Below are 20950 nucleotides of genomic sequence, written 5' to 3'. Positions count from 1 at the left end.
TGGATACATTTTTTTTAAAGTATGCAACATCGCCCCCTTCTGGCCAATTCCGTCAAGACACACGCCAGAGTAACAGTGAACTATCTCGTCGAAATTTAAAAATCTTGAGACTTTCATTTACATCCGGTATCATTGGTCAAAGTTCAACCGTTGACGGCAGCTTGTGATTGGCTGACTGTCAATGTTATGAAACTTCATTGGCTAGACGAATACACGCCTTTTGTCAACCTGACAGAGCATAACAAACGACAAGGTCAGAATTTTTTCATAAATAATAATAAATGCGTACTTTGAAAAATGTCCAATAATTCTGTATCGCTTTTCAGACATCCATTTGTGTCCATGAAGTAACTGCAAAACAGCGTTGTGTTTAATTGTCCCTGCAGTTCCTCACTGCTGAAGAGCTAGCCAACTGTAGCTATCCCAACGTAACACGTTTTGCCTCTTTACAGATGAAAACGTCAATTTGCAAAATGGGGAAGACGCCTATCGTTATCGAAGGGTCCTATAATATTGTGACTCAGCATAGCATAGCATATGATGTATTTGTTTTATTTCTAGTTAGCTAGTTGAGTTACCATAACAACGATAGCTAAAAGCTGGCTACCGCTACCCTCTATGGAGGATAATACAGAATACGCGACGGGACAGTATCATCTGTCGAGTGAAAATATCACCTGTACTAATATGATCAAACCTGATGTAAGGATTGGAGTAGTATAACCTTACACCACAGTGTGTGCCTTGCACTGTCAACTTCATCAACTCGCCATTGATTAATTTGAGCACACTCAGAATGGTTCTTACAAGGTTTGGTTCTCTCACATTGTCATAAATTGTTGTTTAAATCCGTAGTTGTTTTATAATTTATGTATAAGTGCTGCTTGGTGGATCATATATATCTATGCCGAATTGAAGCATGTCTCCCTAACAATTCAGAAAAGGTCTTGAGTCATATTGTAAGGGGCATTTACCTTTGCCAACAAGCAATGCACCATTACATTTCCAGATTTTGAATAGGGTTTGGTGTGATGGTCTCTCCATAGAGATCCAAGAGATACCAGCATGTACTGGATCTTGGTCCCTGTGTGCCAGCATCACTAACTCGCTTCTAACTATATTAACATGCCAGCATCACTAACTCACTAACATTATTCTCTCCCTCATCTCTGTTCCTCCTCCTCTTCCTCAGTCAGGTGATCCATGTGTGTCTGATCCAGACAACAGAAAGCATGCTGACCGCACAGAGGGCATGCGCAGCCCTGGCTGCCCGGCGCCTGGTTGGAGCCTCTGTCTCCTCAGCCCACACACACTCCCGTCAGTTCCGCACTGCCACGCCGTGTCAGGACGAGCTGGAGCTGAATCCTGAATGGGCCAATCTGGCTAAGAAACAGCTGAAGGGGAAGAACCCAGAGGATCTGATATGGCGGACGCCTGAGGGAATCAACATCAAGCCCGTTTACACCAAAACGGACTCGGCTGCCTCTGCAGATGAATTGCCAGGAGTGTTTCCCTACACTAGGGGGCCCTACCCCACCATGTACACATTCAGACCCTGGACCATCAGGCAGTATGCTGGCTTTAGCACTGTGGAGGAGAGCAACAAGTTCTACAAAGATAACATCAAAGGTAGTATACATAGCTTCCCGTTGTTGTGTACACTTCCATTGTCAACTTATTTATCTGAAAACTCATGGAAATCCATCCTTAAAATGAGCTTAGAATGGTACATGCTCAAGGGGAAGTAGTGGGCCTATAATTTACTTTGCACTGCTTCTGTCTGTTTACGGGACAACAAATCTGTTGTGCATGAGCCTTTTCCTGTTGTCCTATAAAGTTACAGCTAGCTCAACACATTAACTCTAGAAATCATGTTGCTCTATTACTATATTAATGCAGTTGACTGGAGACTACTGACAAAGTGTTCAGACAGAAATATTACAGTTGAATACAGAAGGTGGAAACACTGTCTTCCCTGAACTGCATTGGAAAATTACATGGATCCCTATTTCTGAAGCGACTATGTGTTATCTGGGGAACAGTGGGCTGAAGTCAGTGGTTTTTGGCTGGTACACCTCCTTAGGACCTGGACATTGAGACATGAGCTGATATAACACTGTACTAGAGTGCATTAGAAGGCTACGTTAGAGTCCACAGTTCAGCTTTGAAATTTTCCCATCATTTGTTATCAAAGCTGTTATCACCATTCTGTGCGTTTATGCTTGCAATAGGGGATCACGAGTCAAGAGTCGGCATTGCTTAATTTTTTGGCGTGCTCAAGCCAAAATGGTTGAGAACCACTAGATTAGAGAGACTTACCAATGGACTGAAGGTTGCACTAGACTGATTTGCTCTGTAGAAATGTGTGTACATGTGTGATTGTTCTGCAACATGGTTATAAGTTCTCTCTCTACTTACACCTATGACTCCCCTGCACCTTGTCCTTCTGATTGATCTCCTTTTTTCCATCCCTGATCCACTCTCTCCTTCACTCTCTCTCTTTCAGCTGGACAGCAGGGTCTCTCTGTGGCGTTCGACCTCCCCACTCACCGTGGTTATGACTCAGACAACCCCCGAGTCCACGGAGACGTCGGCATGGCTGGGGTAGCCATAGACACAGTTGAGGACATGAAGATGCTCTTTGACGGAATCCCACTTGAGAAGATGTCCGTTTCTATGACGATGAATGGGGCGGTGATCCCTGTGCTGGCCATGTTTATTGTGACAGGAGAGGAGCAGGGTGTGTCCAAAGCCAAATTAACTGGCACCATTCAAAATGACATCCTGAAGGAGTTCATGGTGCGCAACACCTATATCTTTCCCCCGGAACCTTCCATGCACGCCATTGCGGACATCTTCGCATACACCTCAAAGGTATTTACCAATTAAGTATCATTTAATCATCTGTATAATCTGTATAATCTGATATAGATAGTAGTTTCATTGATTTACTGACTGACCTTGTTCACAGCACATGCCCAAGTTCAACTCCATCTCCATCAGTGGCTACCATCTTCAGGAGGCTGGGGCAGACGCCATCTTGGAAGTGGCCTACACCATCGCTAATGGCCTGGAGTATTGCCGCACAGGTCTCAAAGCAGGTTTAACCATCGATGAGTTTGCCCCAAGGTACAAGACAATCACATGTTATTGAGAATGGATGCTGAACACAGGTTGCGTTATATATCTGTGGCCCCTTTAAAGCTACAATATGCAGCTTTCCGCCTTGAGGCAGGAAGTGTATTGTTAGTCTCGCCCTCCTCCCCCTCAGTTGGTCAGTTTCCCATCCAAACACTCATCACTCATCTTGATGACCTGTCTACTCTGAAACGGCATCTGTAAAGCCCACAGCAGGCATTGAAGAAGCAGATGGGTTTTTGAATGAATCTTTTCTGCTGCCCGTTTATCTTCACTGTTTTTTCGTTTCTTTCTGCTTTCCGTCATTGTTGTTTTTGCTATGACTTCCCAGCGCTTGATAGCCACAACCCAGCTCACCGCTGGCCGTCACCATAGCAAAAGGTATACGTACTCCCAAAAACGTCCCAAACATCATTGAAAGGCCAATTTAAGGCAAATGGGGGGATTTAGGCATGTAAAGACAGGGTCAAAGACAGACGCTAACTGATGATGTATAATACATCCTTTTTATTGTTATTTTAATGTAAAAAAAATTGCATAATGTAGCTTTAATTCACAGCTGAACTAAAATGCTGATGTCCCCAGAAAGTCCTCCTGGGTACTGTACCACTTACTTTTCCTCTCCTTGCCAATTCTCCATTCTCAGTGGAGCTGTGCGTCATTGTGAGATAATTTCATGACATTACAGTTCATTATATGTCAGGTCATATATGGCCCTGGACAAATAATACTCTCACTTATCACTATACAGGCATCGTAGTTGCGTCACAAATGTCCTCGCAAACCATGGCTGTGCGCAAATAATGGCTAAATAATATAATAACCAGGCTACAAAAAGAGTTGCTGTACCTGAAGAAGATGAATGTGGAAATTCGCCAATAACCCAGTCGAAACAAAATCTCCACCAATGATTTCTGAGAGGCTAGAGGTTAGACGAAGTGACAGCTTGGGCCACATCATGACAGTACTGGTGTGTTACTGTCTTTACAAATGGTTTCCAGCACCAGATGGAACACTTGTGATGAGAGAGGCGGAGGAAATGGATTCTTCTTTTTCAGTCACAGCTGATTGATGTGTTCTATAGCAATTGTAGAGTTGAATGGTTTGCTCCGTCAATAACACTCAGCTGAATGCAGACACTTTTCCTCCCTACCCTGCCCTCTGTCCATTACCTGCACCTTTCATTGTTCCTCCACCGTGTCCCCATCATGTGTCCTTCAGCAATGTATTTCCACTCGTTTTCAATTACTTAGATAATGGCAGTTACACCTGTGTATGTAATCACCAGGAACATCCTGAAGGCTCACCTTGACTCTTTTCCCGGTATGACTTCAAAGTCATGCTAAGATGTACGCTGAGGGCTCTGAATCAATATAGAGACGTCACTCACTGTGAAATGGAAGGTTTTCTGCTGTGAGCTGTCATTTTCTACAGCGTGAAGCTGATTGTTATGATTTTTTTTCCCAACTCATGACCAATGCCAGCCCTTTGGTTAGAGTAAAAGGGTGGAGCAGGAGGAGCCAAGGTGAAGCCCTTACCTTCAGGAAAGGCCAGCCCACTGCACCTTATATGGTCATAAAGCATATCTGCATGTAGCCCAGAGTCATGGCTGCTGCTGCTAACCTGACATTATGTTTCTATGCAACCAAACTAGCTTCTTGCCAATCATAGCCGTCTTTACACACAGTATTTATACTGGGCTAATGGTGGAGCTGGCATGGCTTTGATTTCTCTGTAAAGCTGGAGAAAAGGAGGGTTAAAATAACCCGGCTGTGTCCCACTTCACAACCCAAAAGCAAAGCAGGAAAGCCCAACCGTACCTTTTATTTGTTCTGCGCCTGTCCAAATGCCATGGTACAGTCATCCACAAGATAAGCACAGGTAAATGCCCTTCTCTCTTTTATGCAGAGAATGGATACACCAAGCTCAATCCAAAAATCTAGTTTAATGTGCCATGGCTTATTGGCAAAGGTCCATACCCCTTAAAATATGTGTTAAGACCTTTTCTAAATTGTTGGGTTCCACTCTTCAGTTTGACATACACATGATTCACCAAGCAGCACTTTATTTCAATAAAATCTCTACTTTTAGAATTGGTTCATCATAGTGTATTTTGGTGAAAGAAGATTGTAGAAATAATAGGTCAATCAATTGTAAAGGTCTAATACTAGCATTTTTTGAAATATGTGCTGCTTTGTGGCTCATATGTTGCCAAATTGAAGGATAGCTCCTAACAATTCAGAAAACATGCTGTGTGACCACATTAAAGCCACATTAAATTGCTGGAGGTTTGAATGAAGTTTGGTATGATGTTTTCTCCATACAAGAGAACGGCACGTATCAGTTCTACTGCGAGATAAGCAATATTTATTGTTTCACAAGATACACTCAATCCCGCAGATTCCCCTCTGCAGTGTAAAAATGATCATATGGTAAAAAGGTGGATGAAAAACATCTGTGGAAATTCATCATGATTAATTCTCTACCAACTCTGTAACGGCATATTACCTTGTTCAGCTCTGTAAAGTAGTACCAAGACCCTGTTCTTCTTGTGATATTGATTGCAGTCTAGTTTTATGAACTATGACTGTTTGTCACAATTTTGGGCCCTTGGACTGGTTTTACAGTTGTCTTTTTTCAATCCATTATATATATGTGTTTCTCTCTTGACCGTTGTTTGTGTGTATGTTGTCAGGTTGTCGTTTTTCTGGGGTATCGGGATGAACTTCTACATGGAAATTGCCAAGCTGAGGGCAGCCAGGAGGCTGTGGGCCACGCTCATTAAAGAGAACTTCCAGCCCAAGAACGCAAAGTCTCTCCTCCTCCGCACACACTGCCAGACGTCAGGCTGGTCGCTCACTGAACAAGTAAATAGTAGTTATCAGGGTGTCTGAAAGTCAAAATGTAGCTTTTCCTCACTGCACTACTTATCTACTGACGAATTGTCTTGGTTGCGTAGACATACTTGCATCTACCATGTGGCCCCTTTTTTAGGATCCGTACAACAATGTGGTGCGCACAGTGATTGAAGCCATGGCAGCTGTGTTCGGGGGGACCCAGTCGCTCCACACCAACTCATTTGATGAAGCCCTGGGCTTGCCCACAGTGAAGAGCGCCCGCATTGCCAGGAACACCCAGATCATCATCCAGGAGGAGTCGGGCATCCCCAAGGTGGCCGATCCCTGGGGGGGTTCGCACATGATGGAGTCCCTCACAGAAGATGTCTATAACACAGCACTGAAGGTCAGTCAGGGGGACAAAGGGGCAGCAGCTTGGGCTTCTATTCGTTTTAGTTTCACATGGTGTCTGCAGGTCCTGGAAAAGTCTGAAAATGTTTGAATAGGGGGGTATTTTTCACTTTTCCTACAATTATATATCATTACCTTGAGCCTAAGAAACATGACTATGAAGACATGATTCTGATTGTTCTGATAGGCCTAAAACTTTTATTTCTACATATATTTCAATTCTGAAATTGGTCTTATATTTCATTCTAACTGGCATTCAAAAATCTTAAATTTAACTTGACTAAACCTGTAGACATCCCGTTTCAGCCGAAAACACTATAAAGCATAGTGAAGACAGTCCAGTTAAGAGACGACCTTGCTTGAAAGAGTTGTCTCTGGTTCAAATTACTGTTTTACATAGCTTCAGTTAAAGTATTTTGTTGGGATTGATTGATCTTGCCTGACACTAGGGATGCATTTCGATTGCATCGGCCATATTGTTCTCCAGGCTCCTCTCCTGAATAATTAGGATAGGATTTAAATTGATGCTTTACCTCCAACCCTCTCTCATTTAATTCAGAATGACTTGCCACCAGCAGGGGGCTCAGGGGATGAGATTGACTAATAATTGACCCTGGTCTGCTACGGAATCAATAAAGAGATTATAGGCAAACCTAGACCACTGGAGGGCATTCTGGTCTAAAAGGGGTTAGGGTGTCTTACAGATAATTAAAAATGGATTGCCCTTTGTCATATTGGTCAAATGTATGTTATTGAAATCCTTTTGAATAGTGTTGTGTAAGTGAACCTTTTTTGAACCATATCATTATGTGCCTGTCAAGTTTTATTGAAGAAAATATTAGAGGGTTACAATACATTAAGTCAAATGACTACACAAGTGAGTCGCTATCAGACAGACACTGAAATAGACCTAACTGAAGAGAAGCCAAACAATTTAGCCACATTTAATTTAACTACATCCTGGTAGAAATACAGTGAATGTGGCATTAGACTTCGCAACAAAGCTCTTAAATGAGCTTGAAATAATTTGTTTGAGGTCTAAAGAAGAAGAAGATGATGTCAGAGATGAGAGACAAGACCGTGGCAGAAAGTTAAGAATCTTATAAAAGCTGAGCCTCCTTAATTTTATCCTGGTTTTGCTGCAAAGTTATTACCCCGTTTCAATCAATTATCAGTCAAATATTTTGCCATCCTTTAACAGGTTTAGGATTTACAAAGGCTTAACACATCCATTTTTCATATTTGAACATTCAGAGTGTGCATTCTTAATAGCGGGCATGTGGAAATATATGTGTGGTTGCATTCATTATGTGTCAGAATAATGTTCTTTTTTAAAACCCGTGTTATCTCCTCTTCTGTGTAGTTCATTAAAGAAATTGAAGACATGGGAGGCATGGCCAGGGCGGTGGCAGAGGGCATTCCTAAACTTCGCATCGAGGAATGTGCTGCACGTAGACAGGCCCGTATTGACTCAGGTACACTAACATATAGAACACACACACTGTGTCTTTTTTGAGATCGCATCTACACACATCCGTACTTTACCTATAGCATCTGTCCTCCTTTAATCTTTTCATCTACTCTTTCTTCCCCACATACTACATGCTCGCTACTACCCAACTGCCCTACGTGTGTGTTTGTGTGTGTGTGTTTTCCCAGTTCCATATTGTTAGGGGACTGCAGACTACTCCAAGAGAAACAAATCTCAATGTAGGCAGAACCAAATCTATATGTCAAGATATGTATGTAAAGAGAAAATAGAATGCACAGTGAAAGAGCATCACTGCGCATGCACACACTCTCACTACAAAAGACTCCTCCATCACTTTGATGCTGAATAAGATGTCTTTGAAGGCACAGACAACATAGATAACTTGACATTTTGAGGTCTGACAGAGGTTTGCAATTCTGCCGTCACTTGTGGAGTGTGCTCTGCTCCCTCATGTTGTCTGAAACCGTCACATTGCACTCAAAGGAAGCCAGCTCACCAAAGCTGCCATCAAATGCTGTTGTCAAATATGTTGTCCTAATCTAATGCCCCTAATGCTGTGTACTTTCTTCTTTTTCAAATACGTTTATTTATCTTTCTTATTCGATGGTATTTGTTTATTTGTCTTTTACTTTAATGAGGCAGATCAGATAAGAGCGTGTATGTGTGTCTGTGTGTTTGTGGTGGGGGTAGTGTAAGTCAGAGCGTTACGTGAGAGGTTTATTAAGGCCAGTGATCTCCATTGGCCTTGAGGATGTGATAATACATGTTGATGAAAGCAAGATGCTTATGAATTGGATAGTGTCTCTTTGGAGTTTACCTTTCCACGTGTCCTATAATGCCAGAAAAGACTGAGGTGGAACAGAGCAAAACCTCTTTAGACTACAAAGGTCTCACCCTTAAGCCAATTCTAATTTGTATTCATTGGCTTTCTGATTCACACTGGAAGCACATCTTGGCTGTTCACAAATTTCTCACTACAAATAGGCCATGCATTCTGATGGACCTTGTTGAGCTCTAAGATCATTTCCTGCCATTGGGCTCAAAGGGGAACCTCATGCATTTGAATGTTACTGTCACATTCGCTTCTGGAAAGCTGGTGGAAATGTTTGCCCCCTCAGGACCTGCCCAGGGACTTACAGAGCAGTTACCAACTACATTTTAAGCTTCTATGTGTTTGTTTGTCTCTATGGAGGACATTTTGGGGCGACAGTGTTCATTGACTTGCATTCAATTTGGATGCTCATTCACTTTCATTCAATTATATCTGTGGCAGTTACCTCTAATGGTCAGTAGATAGCGCCATCTCCATAGCATTTAGCATATTTTAGGTCACTTTCTAAATCTTCAAAAAGGACTGACTGTTGTCTGTTTAGTGCTTGAGACTGGCCGTTAACCATTGTTGTTGGTTTCTAGGGTATCGTGCCTGTCATATGTTGTCCTGTCGGTTGTAAAAACTGTGCTGGATTGGAAGGGGAAAAATGTCATAGTTTCCAACATCATTATCCAATAGGATCCTATGGAATCCAGACATGGCCAGACGCTTCCAATCTGTCGCACTGTGGCTTTAAGGAAGTGGCACTCAGCCTTTTTGGAACACAACCCCTTAAAGCTGCATTAGGCAACTTTACATGTTGGCTGCTCCAAATGGAAGCAAGAGGCAACTGTATGAAAATTTTGAACTACAATACCCAGAAATCATGTAATGTGACATCAATCAGTTGCACCCAGCATGCTCATGTTCACCAACCTGTCTGGTCTGTGATTCCTTTATATACCAAAGAGACCACAGAGATACTAAAGGGACGAGTGAGGCATCTCGCAGATCACGTGTAAGCAAAATAAAAACAGTAGGAACAGTTCAACTGAGAAAACTGTGATATTTTTCATCCAAACTGTGACTTTGTTGGGAAGCATGAATCTGCCACCCATCTAAACAGACATGAAAACCTATTTTCAAACTTGATGAGATCCAGCCTGGTCTCACACGCACACACACCCACCCACACGTACAGAGACACTTGTATGCTTAAATGTCCCTATGGCACTGATGGCCAAGATGTCCATCAAGATGTTCAAACACACTGAAACGTGCTCTTATCTATTTATGTAGTATATCATTGACTTCTCACATGGAGGTATGCATAATACTTGCTCTGTACTGACCCTTGTGTTTGCAGTGAAACACTTATATGCCTATTTTCATGCATGCCCATAATACTCAAACTCTGGGTTCTGTACATGGTGTGACCTCCCAGTTCCGTCATCCACATGTGCTCACATATGCCTTTGATCCTTATGAGGACCCCAGGCTGCCTTATCAGATGCCAGCATGGGGTTGGCCCTCTGAACATGGCAGTTCTATCCAGAGCCTGCCACTGTTGTTCTCTGATGCATGCAGGGAGGAACTGATGCAGGTAGAGGAGAAGAGGAGCTGAACCCAGCTGAAGTCATTGAACCCAGTGGGAGTGCAATTCTATTTTTTGTAGTTGCCCTGATTTTCAACAAGTTGCCTTGCTACTAGTCAATGGTGTGTTGAGATTAATTTTGGATGAGGCTCAGTGTCAGCCATGTGCATTATAGATGCTACTGTGCACGCTAGGTACAGTTTTCAGCTGCCTGCTCTTTGATCTCTTTGACTACAAACTGGGATCATGTCCTGTAAACTTTTGTACTGGGTTTTAAAATAAGTTTTCACTGTGTCATAGAGCTGCAACGATTAATCGATTAATCGATTAGTTGTCAACTATTAAATTAATAAGTCAAAATTATCTGATTCCAGCTTCTTAAATGTGAATATTTTCTGGTTTCTTTACTCCTCTATGACAGTAAACTGAATATCTTTGGGTTGTGGACAAAACAAGACATTTGAGGACGTCATCTTGGGCTTTGGGAAACACTGATTGACATTTTTCACCATTTTCTGACATTTTATAGACCAAACAACTAATCGATTAATTGAGAAATTAATCGACAGATTAATCGATAATGAAAATAATCGTTAGTTGCAGCCCTGCTGTGTCACTGTGTACGGTGTCACATCCTCACTGAGGATATTTACAATTTCTAAGTCTAAAGGCTTCTGTTCACCTTCCAGTTCCCTATTCTGCTCTGTTCTGCCTCGGCAACCACCTTGAAGACCATGCTTAAAAGGCCGTCGAGAAGTGTGTGTGCGCTTGTGTATATGGTGTGCATGGTTATATATTGTTTGTCTCTGCTGACCCTTACTTCTTTTTTTTTGTCCGCCAGGTTCAGAGGTCATTGTCGGGGTGAATAAGTACCGCCTGGAGAAAGAGGAGACTGTAGAGGTGCTGGCTATTGACAACACGGTTGTTCGCCAGAGACAGATTGACAAACTCAATAAGGTCAGTGACCCTTAGGGAAACCTCTTCTAGATGGGTCGGTGATAGGGAACACACTTCTGAAAGGGAAACATGATGGTATTGGCAAACAGGGCAGACAAATGCCTTTTTCCGAGCTAATCATCATTAATCTGATGCAGATTGTGTGTGTTTTAGTTCCTTCAACTGATAGACCCGTACTTTCTCACCTTGCATATTGTGTCCAGGATCAGGTCAACAGTTCTGGATGCACCTAGTTTACCACAGCACCTAGAACTTCATCAGGTTCACTTACAGAGCTAGAGCTAGAACTAGAACTGAGAGCTGGCAGGGATTCAGTGTCTTGCTCAAGTACCCATCAGCAGGTTGGATCCTGTCACAGGGATTTGAACCTGGGCCTTCCCCATGAAGGACAATCTCCTTAATCACTATGCCACCCTCCACAGTTGTACACAAATGGAAGTTTGCCTTCTATAGATGAGGAAACATACTCTCACACAGTAGATCAGCAGAACTTCTATGTCTCACATTTAGATCCACATCTCAGGCTTATCAGAAAAGTTTCACTCGTTCTTTTTTAAGGGTTTTAATTAATCACTTTAATTAATAGAGCTGCAACGATTAATCGATTAATTGATTAGTTGTCAACTATTAAATTAATCGCCAACTATTTTGATAATCGGTTTGAGTAATAAAGAAAAATAAGTCAAAATTCTCTGATTCCAGCTTCTTAAATGTGAATATTTTCTGGTTTCTTTACTCCTCTATGACAGTAAACTGAATATCTTTGGGTTGTGGACAAAACAAGACATTTGAGGACGTCATCTTGGGCTTTGGGAAACACTGATTGACATTTTCCACTTTTCCATTCTTCATCTGTTCTTTTTTTTTTTTTTCTTCTCAGGAGCATAGTGAGATATGTGCATGTAATGATATGTGAGATGGTCCTGGAGGCAGGCAGCACTCATAGATTAATCCAGACAGGAGAGCGGTCCTGCACCTACTGCCATAGGCCGTAGTATAATGTCTTCAGCTCACTGCTCCTGTTGAAAGGTCACTTGGCATTGATATGGAACCGCATGTGGCTGATGCAGTGAAGAGTAGCAGTCCGATAAGGTTGAAATAAATGCTACACTGTTGAGCCAGCATTGAACACTCTCTCCCCTAAGGCCTGTAGCTGAGGCAAGGAAGAGATTTGCAAAATTTAAAACCCCATATGAATGGAAATGACAGGCTGTGCTCATTTCTGTGACATGAACAGGAGGAAGATGATTGTAGGACAACTCTGGTTTGACTTAAAATAAATATTGAAATCACAAGATGCAGCTTTTTACTATATACTATAGAGCAGGAGAGATAATTGCATACTAGAGCACAGGCACCTAGGGCTTTTGTGTCATTTCTGGTTTTGAGACTGCATTTTGAAACACTTAGTTTTGTCTTGGGCTTTGACCTAATTTGTCTCAGTCTTGGTCTTATCGCACACATATCTGTTAACATCTGCTTTATCCCAACACAAAAAAAATCAAATGTTCATGAGCACAAAGAGATGTGCTCACTGCTCTCTGAATTATGGTATCATTAATACACCTAAGAATGATTTCCACATTATTTTGTTACTCAGCTTTGCTCATGTTTTCGACTTCATCCATATAGGCCCGATCTTGACTGGTGGGTCTTGATTTACATTTATCATTTCTCAGAATACTAATTCGAAGTGTGTATTATGTATTGTTGATCATATATATCTGTATGTGTTTGTTAGATGAAAGTGGTGCATTTTTAACCTGATCACAAAATGAAATCAAAGTATATTTTTCTTCATGTGTTTGAGACATGAAAAGATTCAATAGTTCAAGACATTTAACGCTCAAGGCAGGTGTCTCCTATAAGGCTGCCGACACCGGGCTAACACTCTACTTCACTCTTCCAACCACAAGCTATGTGGCACTGTGGCTTATTCATCTCCCCAGCCAATGATGAAGTTTCATACTGTATATGTCATGGTTATCTCCCTTCTTCTCTCCTGTAGGTGAGGGAGAGCCGTGACCCTGAGGCAGCAAAGAAGTGCCTGGCTGCCATCGAGGAGTGCGCCCGAACCAGGGAGGGCAACCTGTTGGCCCTGGCTGTGGCGGCGGCTCGAGCAAGGTCAGACACCCTCAGGCACTGACTTACCAGCTTGTAGTGACTATGCAAATTTAGCTTCAAATAATGAATTGTGTTCTCATGATATTTCATGTGTTTTCTACCCTTTAATATGAAAAAGCAAAGAAATTAATATTTGTTTTACTGAATGCGGATGAAAACGGATAGGAACAAAATAATGATGATGGTCAGGCACAGTGTTAGCCGCAGATGATTTGACTTGCATTATGCAGTGATGGTCATTAGTGTAACGTGAAAACACACTGAGGAAGATGCTGTGTGCTCGTCTCCCTAGGTGTTCTGTGGGGGAGATAACTAATGCTATGAAGGAAGTGTTTGGTGAACACAAGGCCAGCACCAGGATGGTGAGCGGTGCTTACCGCAGTGAGTTTGGGGAGCATGAAGAGATTTCCCTGGCCCACAATAGGTAAAAAAAAAAAAAATGTCAGGCAACATTTGGACCTACATTATACACTGATTGATTGCTTAGTTGTATTTCAGTTACATAGAAGGTTTACTTCCAATGTTTTTTTAGTCCTTTGCATTGGAATACTTTATATAACCCACTCCTGTAAGAAACGTATGACATACCTTGATAGACAGTATTGCTTTGCCAAGCGTTGGCTAAAGCTATCTCTCTTCTTCTACCCCTGTTGATTTCTGCGATTCACTCTCCAGGGTTACAGAGTTCAAGAAGCACGAGGGCAGGAACCCTCGTCTGCTGGTGGCTAAGATGGGGCAGGACGGCCATGACAGAGGCGCCAAAGTCATTGCCACAGGGTTTGCTGACCTTGGCTTTGATGTGGATATCGGACCACTGTTTCAGGTCAGTGCCTTACATACAGTAGAGTGAAACCTACACCACTGCTGCTGCAAGACCTCAGCCAGTGACCCAGTAGTTTAGCATGAGCTTCATTTCCACCTTAAGTGGCAGAAATATGGCCTAATGAGTAGGGAGACCGTTCTTCAATCAGTAGACATTGCAACTTGACAAATTTTTCCAACTGGCTGCCGTGGCTTGATGGCAGATGAGCATTTTGGACAAGTTGGTTCCCTCAACTGCTTTTTGACTACATCCGCCTGTTTACTCACTATATGGTCATTTTTTTTTTACAATGGTGTATTTGTTGCCTACATATTTCCATTTGTTTATTTCCATTTTCCAAAGTAAATTAAATTATTTGTTCAAAAGTTATAGCCTAATCCAAATTTCCATTTTTGAGAAGCTCCAGGTAGCTGTTAAATAGCTGACTCTGCACTCTGACTGCCCTCTGGAGGAGGACAAGTAAATATGAATTTCTGTACTTGGGATAAATAATAAAGTATCATAGTTTCACTATTATTTATAAAAGGTCAGTCTATTTTCTTTGAGTAAAGACATCTCAGAATTGAATTGATATACAAAGGTTAGGCATGCAGTTAAGTAATTAAATTAAATTAAATGAAGTGTGTCCTTGTGGTTACTAAAATGGTGACGTTAATGTTAATCTGAATTAGGTGGGTTAAATTACAGTCAGACCCTTCCCTTTTAGACTTTTCAAACTACTACTCATCTGAAAACTAAACTCCTCGCAGACAGAAAAAAATACAGCCTGTTCAGCACTTAGGTTGTTTGGGATTTCAGGGCTGCTTGTCAAAGGAAATACACACCAACACACACACACACACACACACACACACACACACACACACACACATACAGTTCAGCAGTGTGTTGTAGGAAGGCCACAGCAGTATTGTTTCCATTCAGTCAGGAACACTATAGTCACAAGATAAAACCATTTATTGCAACAAATGGTAATACAGTTATGTTTGGCGGTTATGACTCTGCTCTATCTGCTCTCTGCTTACCCAGCAAGCATGCTGAAGGTATAGCAGGGACGCCAAGCAAATCCCCCATGGGAGAACACAGAGCAGAGCCGGAGCAGCAACACTTAGCTGTGTTAACACTTTAGAGCAGCATGCTCAACTGCATAGACACGGGTGGAGGCTGGGGAGGTGGAGGTAAAGTTTTTACCATCACAGTTTAGGTGCAGCAATTGGTGTAGTAGGAACAGTGTGTATGAGGAAGTCATTTAAATAGACCGCCTTGTTATGAGAATGGATTGTGATTGGTGAGAGTAGCGATCAGCTGGTAGATGACAGCTATGCGTGACTTCCGTGTCCTGCCTGAACTAATGCGATGCTTCATTTTTTTTTAGCTTTTCAATCACCGCAATTCAAGTTAACAATGTCTTCAAAGAACATACTGGAAAAATGTATGGATGTAGAAAGGGATTAGATAAAAACGAAGAGAAGGAAAGAAAAAACACAATGAAATTTTTCAATGTATTTATTTTCTAGCTAGAATCTGAGATGTTTTCTTTTTTCCCCTCTCACTGTCGGGCGGGCAGACTCCCCTTGAGGTGGCCCAGCAGGCAGTCGACGCAGATGTACACTGTGTCGGGGTCAGCACGCTCGCAGCGGGACACAAGACTCTGGTCCCAGAGCTCATCAAGGAGCTAAGGAACCTCAACAGGCCAGACATCCTGGTAATCTGCGGAGGTGTCATCCCGCCACAGGTAACTCCTGACTTTCATAAATAGCAAATCTCTAACCCTGAGAATCCATCTCCTCGCCCCTCCCTCATTTGCCGTCATCCTGCTGTCCTGCATCGGCTTCATTAGACATCCCTCTCGCTTCTTCTCTGTCTCGCTCTTATTTCTCTCTGTCTCTTCACATCTCCTTCACATCACACTCTCACCAGATGCCGTGTCTCATGAGCAGCAAGACAAAGATCTCGCTGACAGAAAGTGGAAGTGTTGTATAAATTGAAGCTGGAACTTCACAGTTGATTTGCCATCTAATATTTTTTCTATAAGCGAATGTCAAGAGACATACAGGCAGCTTCATTTAGCCCACTGTGGCCACAGGAATAGCACACAACCTTCAGCTTCTTTTTCATTAAATTTGACTGGTGCATGCTAAAGGAAATGTCCATGCATTAATAAATTACGTGCATGCTATCAGACGTCATTCACACACTTAATAAGTGTAACTAGTGTAACACTTTGGCAGCTCCACATAGCAGCAAGAGAGGAAGGTTTGAACACTGAACTTTAATACCCAGAAATAATATAACAATATGAATAATGTGATATCAGTAAACTGCACACAGCATGCTCATGTTTACCATCCCAGCCCGTTCTGTGATTGCTTAATACCAAAGGCTACCAGAGGGATGAGAGAAGCAAAATATCTAACATTGGTGAGTCGAGCTGTCTCAGGATGGAACGCTGGCTTGCTGCTGTTTAGGAGACAATATTGCATTTTGCTTCTAAGTTAAGAGTGGAGAAAAATAAATCTTGCCTTGTGTAGCTTTAATTGTTAAGATGGAACAGCTAAAACAAGAGCATGAGGTGTATAAAAGCAAACGTTTGCTGCTGTTGTAGTGAGTGTAAAGATGTATTGAGGCCCCTGTGTTGTTCTTCAGCACCAAACAGAACAAGCATCACAGAGCAGTCTGTGAACGATCTATTTTTTTTATGACTGTGAAATGAAGCATGGCCAAAGGCACATTGGTCCTGCATAAGACACACATTTGGCTGTCATCACGGATTCAAATGAGAGACGGAATGCAGACACTATAATGTTTACCGTGGTGCCTTGATGACGTGCTCATAAAAAGGAAATCATAACTACATCACCAACATCACAGTACATGTTTCTAATTCAATTATGATTTTCTGAGGAGCATTGGCCTACTGGCTTCTGCTTATCTTGTGTCACAGGGAGGCAGAGTGCAGCTACTGAAGAGGATCTCAGAGAAATAGGCTACATGTAGCTTAAAAAGGCTAAAAAAACTCAGTCTGGTCTCAGAGTACACTGACTGACTCAGAGTGAACAATAAGTACGTGAATATTCTGAATATGTTGCAAATCCCAAATAAGGGCATAATCTGAATAAAGTGTTTTGTACATTGCTTGTAAATATCCCGATTATACAAATTCCTTTATTTCGAATATGCATTGCCAGCGCTGCACACACATAGGTAGTTTCCACATGTCTCTCACTAGCTCCACTCGGTTATATCCAGCTTCCTTCATCTTTTCAGCAATAAACAGAAAGATGTCGCTGTTGCGGTAGCATTTTCTGTCTAGAAAACGCAGGATATCCCCTGCTTTCATGAAGCATATAAAAATGTCAGTCTCAGTGTCACGGTCGCTTTGCCGGTCTTGGTTCACAGCGGTACTGTTTTTGAATAAACCAGGCAAGCTAACATCAGCTTGCTGTCACAAAACTTGACGCTGAGGTAAATGGCAGCTGTCACACTTGAGCGTGCACAAACAGCAGTCCAGGTCATATCCAGAATAATGTGTTTACATGCCACTGTATCCAGAATTAAATCGGATTCATTTATTTGGGATGTTAATGGCATATTAGTGTGCATGTAAACGCAGCTCAGCTTTCCCTCATGCTGCCAGTTCCACAACTGTTGACCTTGATGTGACGGTGACGGGAGATTCGTTGAGCCATATAATAGCCCAATATAACTGCGATTGAATAGAGCAGGCTGAGGTGGAAACACTCTTGTGTTAGTGTATAGAACGTTTTACAATCTGTGAGAATACCAGTGACCTTGTGTGAGCGAGTCCATGGAAGCTACATTTGACAGGTGACAGTTCTCATTGATGTATTTGAATGATCAGCCTGCCATCATGCAAACAAAGAGGTACCAGTATGGGGCCCATTATCCTAGTTACAGCAAATACAAACCTACGCAATCTGCCGTGACAGAGGGTTGCTCTGATGAGTATAATTACCATAATAATAATTACCATCTCCTCGATAACAGAGCAGTCTTTATTTATTTATTTTTTTTATATTGCTTTGCGTGTTTGCTTGTCTCAAAACACATCTCATCACATTCCCATTGGGGGTGCTTGCAGTTGTAGTTGGATTATCTTTGGAATAACATGTTCCTTACAACTTAAACATGCAGGGGGTCTGCACAGCTTTCATTCTATACATATTTTGAATCCCTCGTTAGCCGCAGTTAATCTACATTGTGCTACGCCTCCCTGTGTAGGACTATGAGTTCTTGTACCAGAGCGGCGTGTGCTGCATCTTCGGCCCGGGAACCAGGATCCCACAAGCTGCGGTGGAGGTTATCGACAACATTGAGAAGAGCCTGGAAAAGATCCGGCAGGCCATGTGAATACTTTTCCAAAACCACAGCAATAACTGTCTACTTGTGCTGTGTCAATAAGAAAGTTACAGATGGGAAACCCACACTCCTCTATGCATTCTGTTTGACAAGTAGCATGAGATTGTGGAGAATCGTCATATTGCTAAAAGGCTTTTTTCCCCACTGTGAGTTCACAGAACGTACAGCAGTCAAAGTTGTGATTAAAAATCTTTCATTTATGTAACAGAGAAAGCGCTGAAGGTGCCATTGTGGTTGGTATCAATATTGCATTCTCTGTATATGAGATTTGTTGTAATTACTCATAGAATCTTCACAGTTTGCCATTTTCAGCCCTGTAACTTCAAAAATAAAAGAAAGTCTTTCAACTAGCAGCTTAACATAATGTTTAGTGTTGTTGAGGGAGAGTCATCTGAAATGTCATCTAAGATCTAAAGACAGTGTAGTCCAATATTCAGGCTTTCCACATGACCTCAGTGAACATGAACTACAGTATGTGTAAATTAAAATGGTGAGGCTTATATTGGTAATATCCTGGAAATATCCTAGAAATTGGCTAATAAGCGTGGGAACCTTGACACTTGATGAATAATATTGAGGTTAATAGGAAAGACTATGACAGAAGAGGTGAGACCATATTTAAACTTTTAAGCATACACATATTTACTACATAAATCATACATTTAGTCATAGGGTGTTAAAGAACTAAGGTAGTACGATAGCGTGTCATAGAAATTATAATTATTGGCCTCAGGATGAGCAGAGCAGAGCATTTTGCTGCCATCACAGATAAGACATCACACAGCATGATAAATGACTATATGTACAATTTGTAATATCTTAATTTCATCGAATCCCAGCAGGGATAAATGAGTATTAGTGGAAGGGAGATGGATACACTGGAGCTCAGATCAGAATGTTACGCCTGCCTTTTATGTTCAAGGAGACTTTCAGCTTGAAAGTGACCTGTTGTTTGATCTTTTGCTTCACCGCAGAATGTCTCATTTTACCTCCTCCTCTTCAGAGATAAAACCACTGAACAGTGATCACAACTTGTAAAGCAATCAGAAATAGTATTTTTCTACTTGTGATTCTGAATCAGATTTGCTGTTCCTTGGACTGAATAATAAAGTGTGTGAACTCTGAAAATGTGTCTCACTTCTGCGGTGTATGTGGACTGTACTTTGTTTATTTTTTCACCTTTTTGTGTCAGGTACTTGATCACCCCCCGGTCCCTGTTAATGCATAGCATTAAAAAGCTTTCCCTGTGGAAAATCAATATTTCTAATCCCTGGTATTACTGGGTTCAGACACAGACCATCCATTGATCCATCTACACTGCATTTGACTCACCCTGACTCATTTGACTTCAAGATAAAAGACTGTAAAAGGAAAATGCATAACCAAGAGCTGTGAAGGAAGTATGGGATGTCTTTGATGTGTAATGATTCTTGACACAAATGTCTGACAGCACAAGAATCAGTTCATCCAGTTAGAGTCTCGGAGGAGCAGCATAACATCTGAATTATCTGTTCAAGAGAGGAGGGAGTTATTCAAACGTGATCACTGGTGCGATTTTGACAAAACTTGAGAGGAGGAATGATGGAGTTTTGCACTGTTCTGGCATTTAAAAAAAACTACACTTATTGGCCTGATGGAGGCGCAACTCGTTTGCTTGTTAGAAAAGGCGACCGAGAGCGACTAGGGAATGATAAATTTCGAGGGTTATGGGTTCATGAAAAGTTTTCTGGCTCAGAGTGGTTATTGTTGGTATGAAATGAAACACATTTGGGTGCAAAGCTTAAAGAGACATTCTATTACTTCCTCAAAGTCAGTCTCCCATTCATTTTCAGTGGAGTTGCTCCAGTTTACCATACTGATCTAGGTTCTGCAGTCTAAATAAAAGCCTCTTCAAATATTATTTCAACTTTATTAGAATAGCATTCCTTCTTTAAAGCACATTTGATGTTCTCTCTCATGGTTGCAGCCATCTTTTGACATGGAGTTGTAGTGTCTGCAATAACATGACCAAATGGAGTGTGAGGAACTAAAAATGAATGAGTTCCAGTTAATCGTGTATTCAGTACATCGAAGAGAGGCCAGTGAAAACTTCTGTCATAAAAACCTTTTGTGGTGCCGTGGAAAATAATGAATGTCAGTTGTAAATGGGTGGCTTTGATGAGGGCCTAGGCAACAGGAACGATGACAAACCAGAATGATCAGTCTTTACCGGTTTATTTAGGATGAAAATCAAAAAATGGAAAATGCCAAGATGGCGTACAAAAATGAAAAGGAAAAACATTTAATCAGACTTTGTCGTCGACAGCTTTAGGTTTGCTCAGAACAACAAACTGTTAGTTGGGACAGAGCATTCAGCATTGTGTCTACAAACTCTCTCTCTGCC

The 20950-nt window shown here is 41.7% G+C and overlaps 1 protein-coding gene across 2 annotated transcripts; it reads left to right on the top strand.

Moving 5' to 3' along the window:
* The first annotated feature begins 204 nt into the window (after positions 1–204).
* Positions 205–19686, top strand: mmut (methylmalonyl CoA mutase). Of its 2 annotated transcripts, none has more exons than XM_071522251.1 (13): positions 205–253; positions 1193–1629; positions 2507–2874; positions 2972–3129; positions 5834–6005; positions 6133–6381; positions 7750–7861; positions 11125–11240; positions 13249–13364; positions 13657–13788; positions 14040–14187; positions 15755–15922; positions 18430–19686. In XM_071522251.1, the coding sequence occupies exons 2-13, from the start codon at positions 1233–1235 to the stop codon at positions 18556–18558; spliced, it is 2265 nt and encodes a 754-aa protein (XP_071378352.1). In that variant the 5' UTR covers positions 205–253; positions 1193–1232; the 3' UTR covers positions 18559–19686. The 2 variants fall into 2 exon arrangements, with proteins under 2 accessions (XP_071378352.1, XP_071378354.1); XM_071522253.1 differs by having other exon boundaries at positions 207–253; positions 1197–1629.
* Positions 19687–20950: the final 1264 nt, after the last annotated feature.

Source organism: Centroberyx affinis, unplaced genomic scaffold (assembly GCF_046629955.1).
Source record: "Centroberyx affinis isolate AG114_WGS23_722 - 3 ecotype Tasmania unplaced genomic scaffold, CSIRO-AGI_Caff_v1 ptg000969l_1, whole genome shotgun sequence".
Lineage (NCBI taxonomy): Eukaryota > Metazoa > Chordata > Actinopteri > Beryciformes > Berycidae > Centroberyx > Centroberyx affinis.
This window is presented reverse-complemented; position numbering and strand designations above follow the sequence as displayed.

What these genes read in the sequence shown, in the direction of transcription:
- mmut (XM_071522251.1), top strand. Translation starts at nt 1,233, where the DNA reads ATGCTGACCGCACAGAGGGCATGCGCAGCCCTGGCTGCCCGGCGCCTG. An exon ending in CTACAAAGATAACATCAAAG is followed by an intron (nt 1,630 to 2,506) that starts GTAGTATACATA and finishes TCTCTCTTTCAG; the next exon opens with CTGGACAGCAGGGTCTCTCT. An exon ending in GAGGTGTCATCCCGCCACAG is followed by an intron (nt 15,923 to 18,429) that starts GTAACTCCTGAC and finishes CTCCCTGTGTAG; the next exon opens with GACTATGAGTTCTTGTACCA.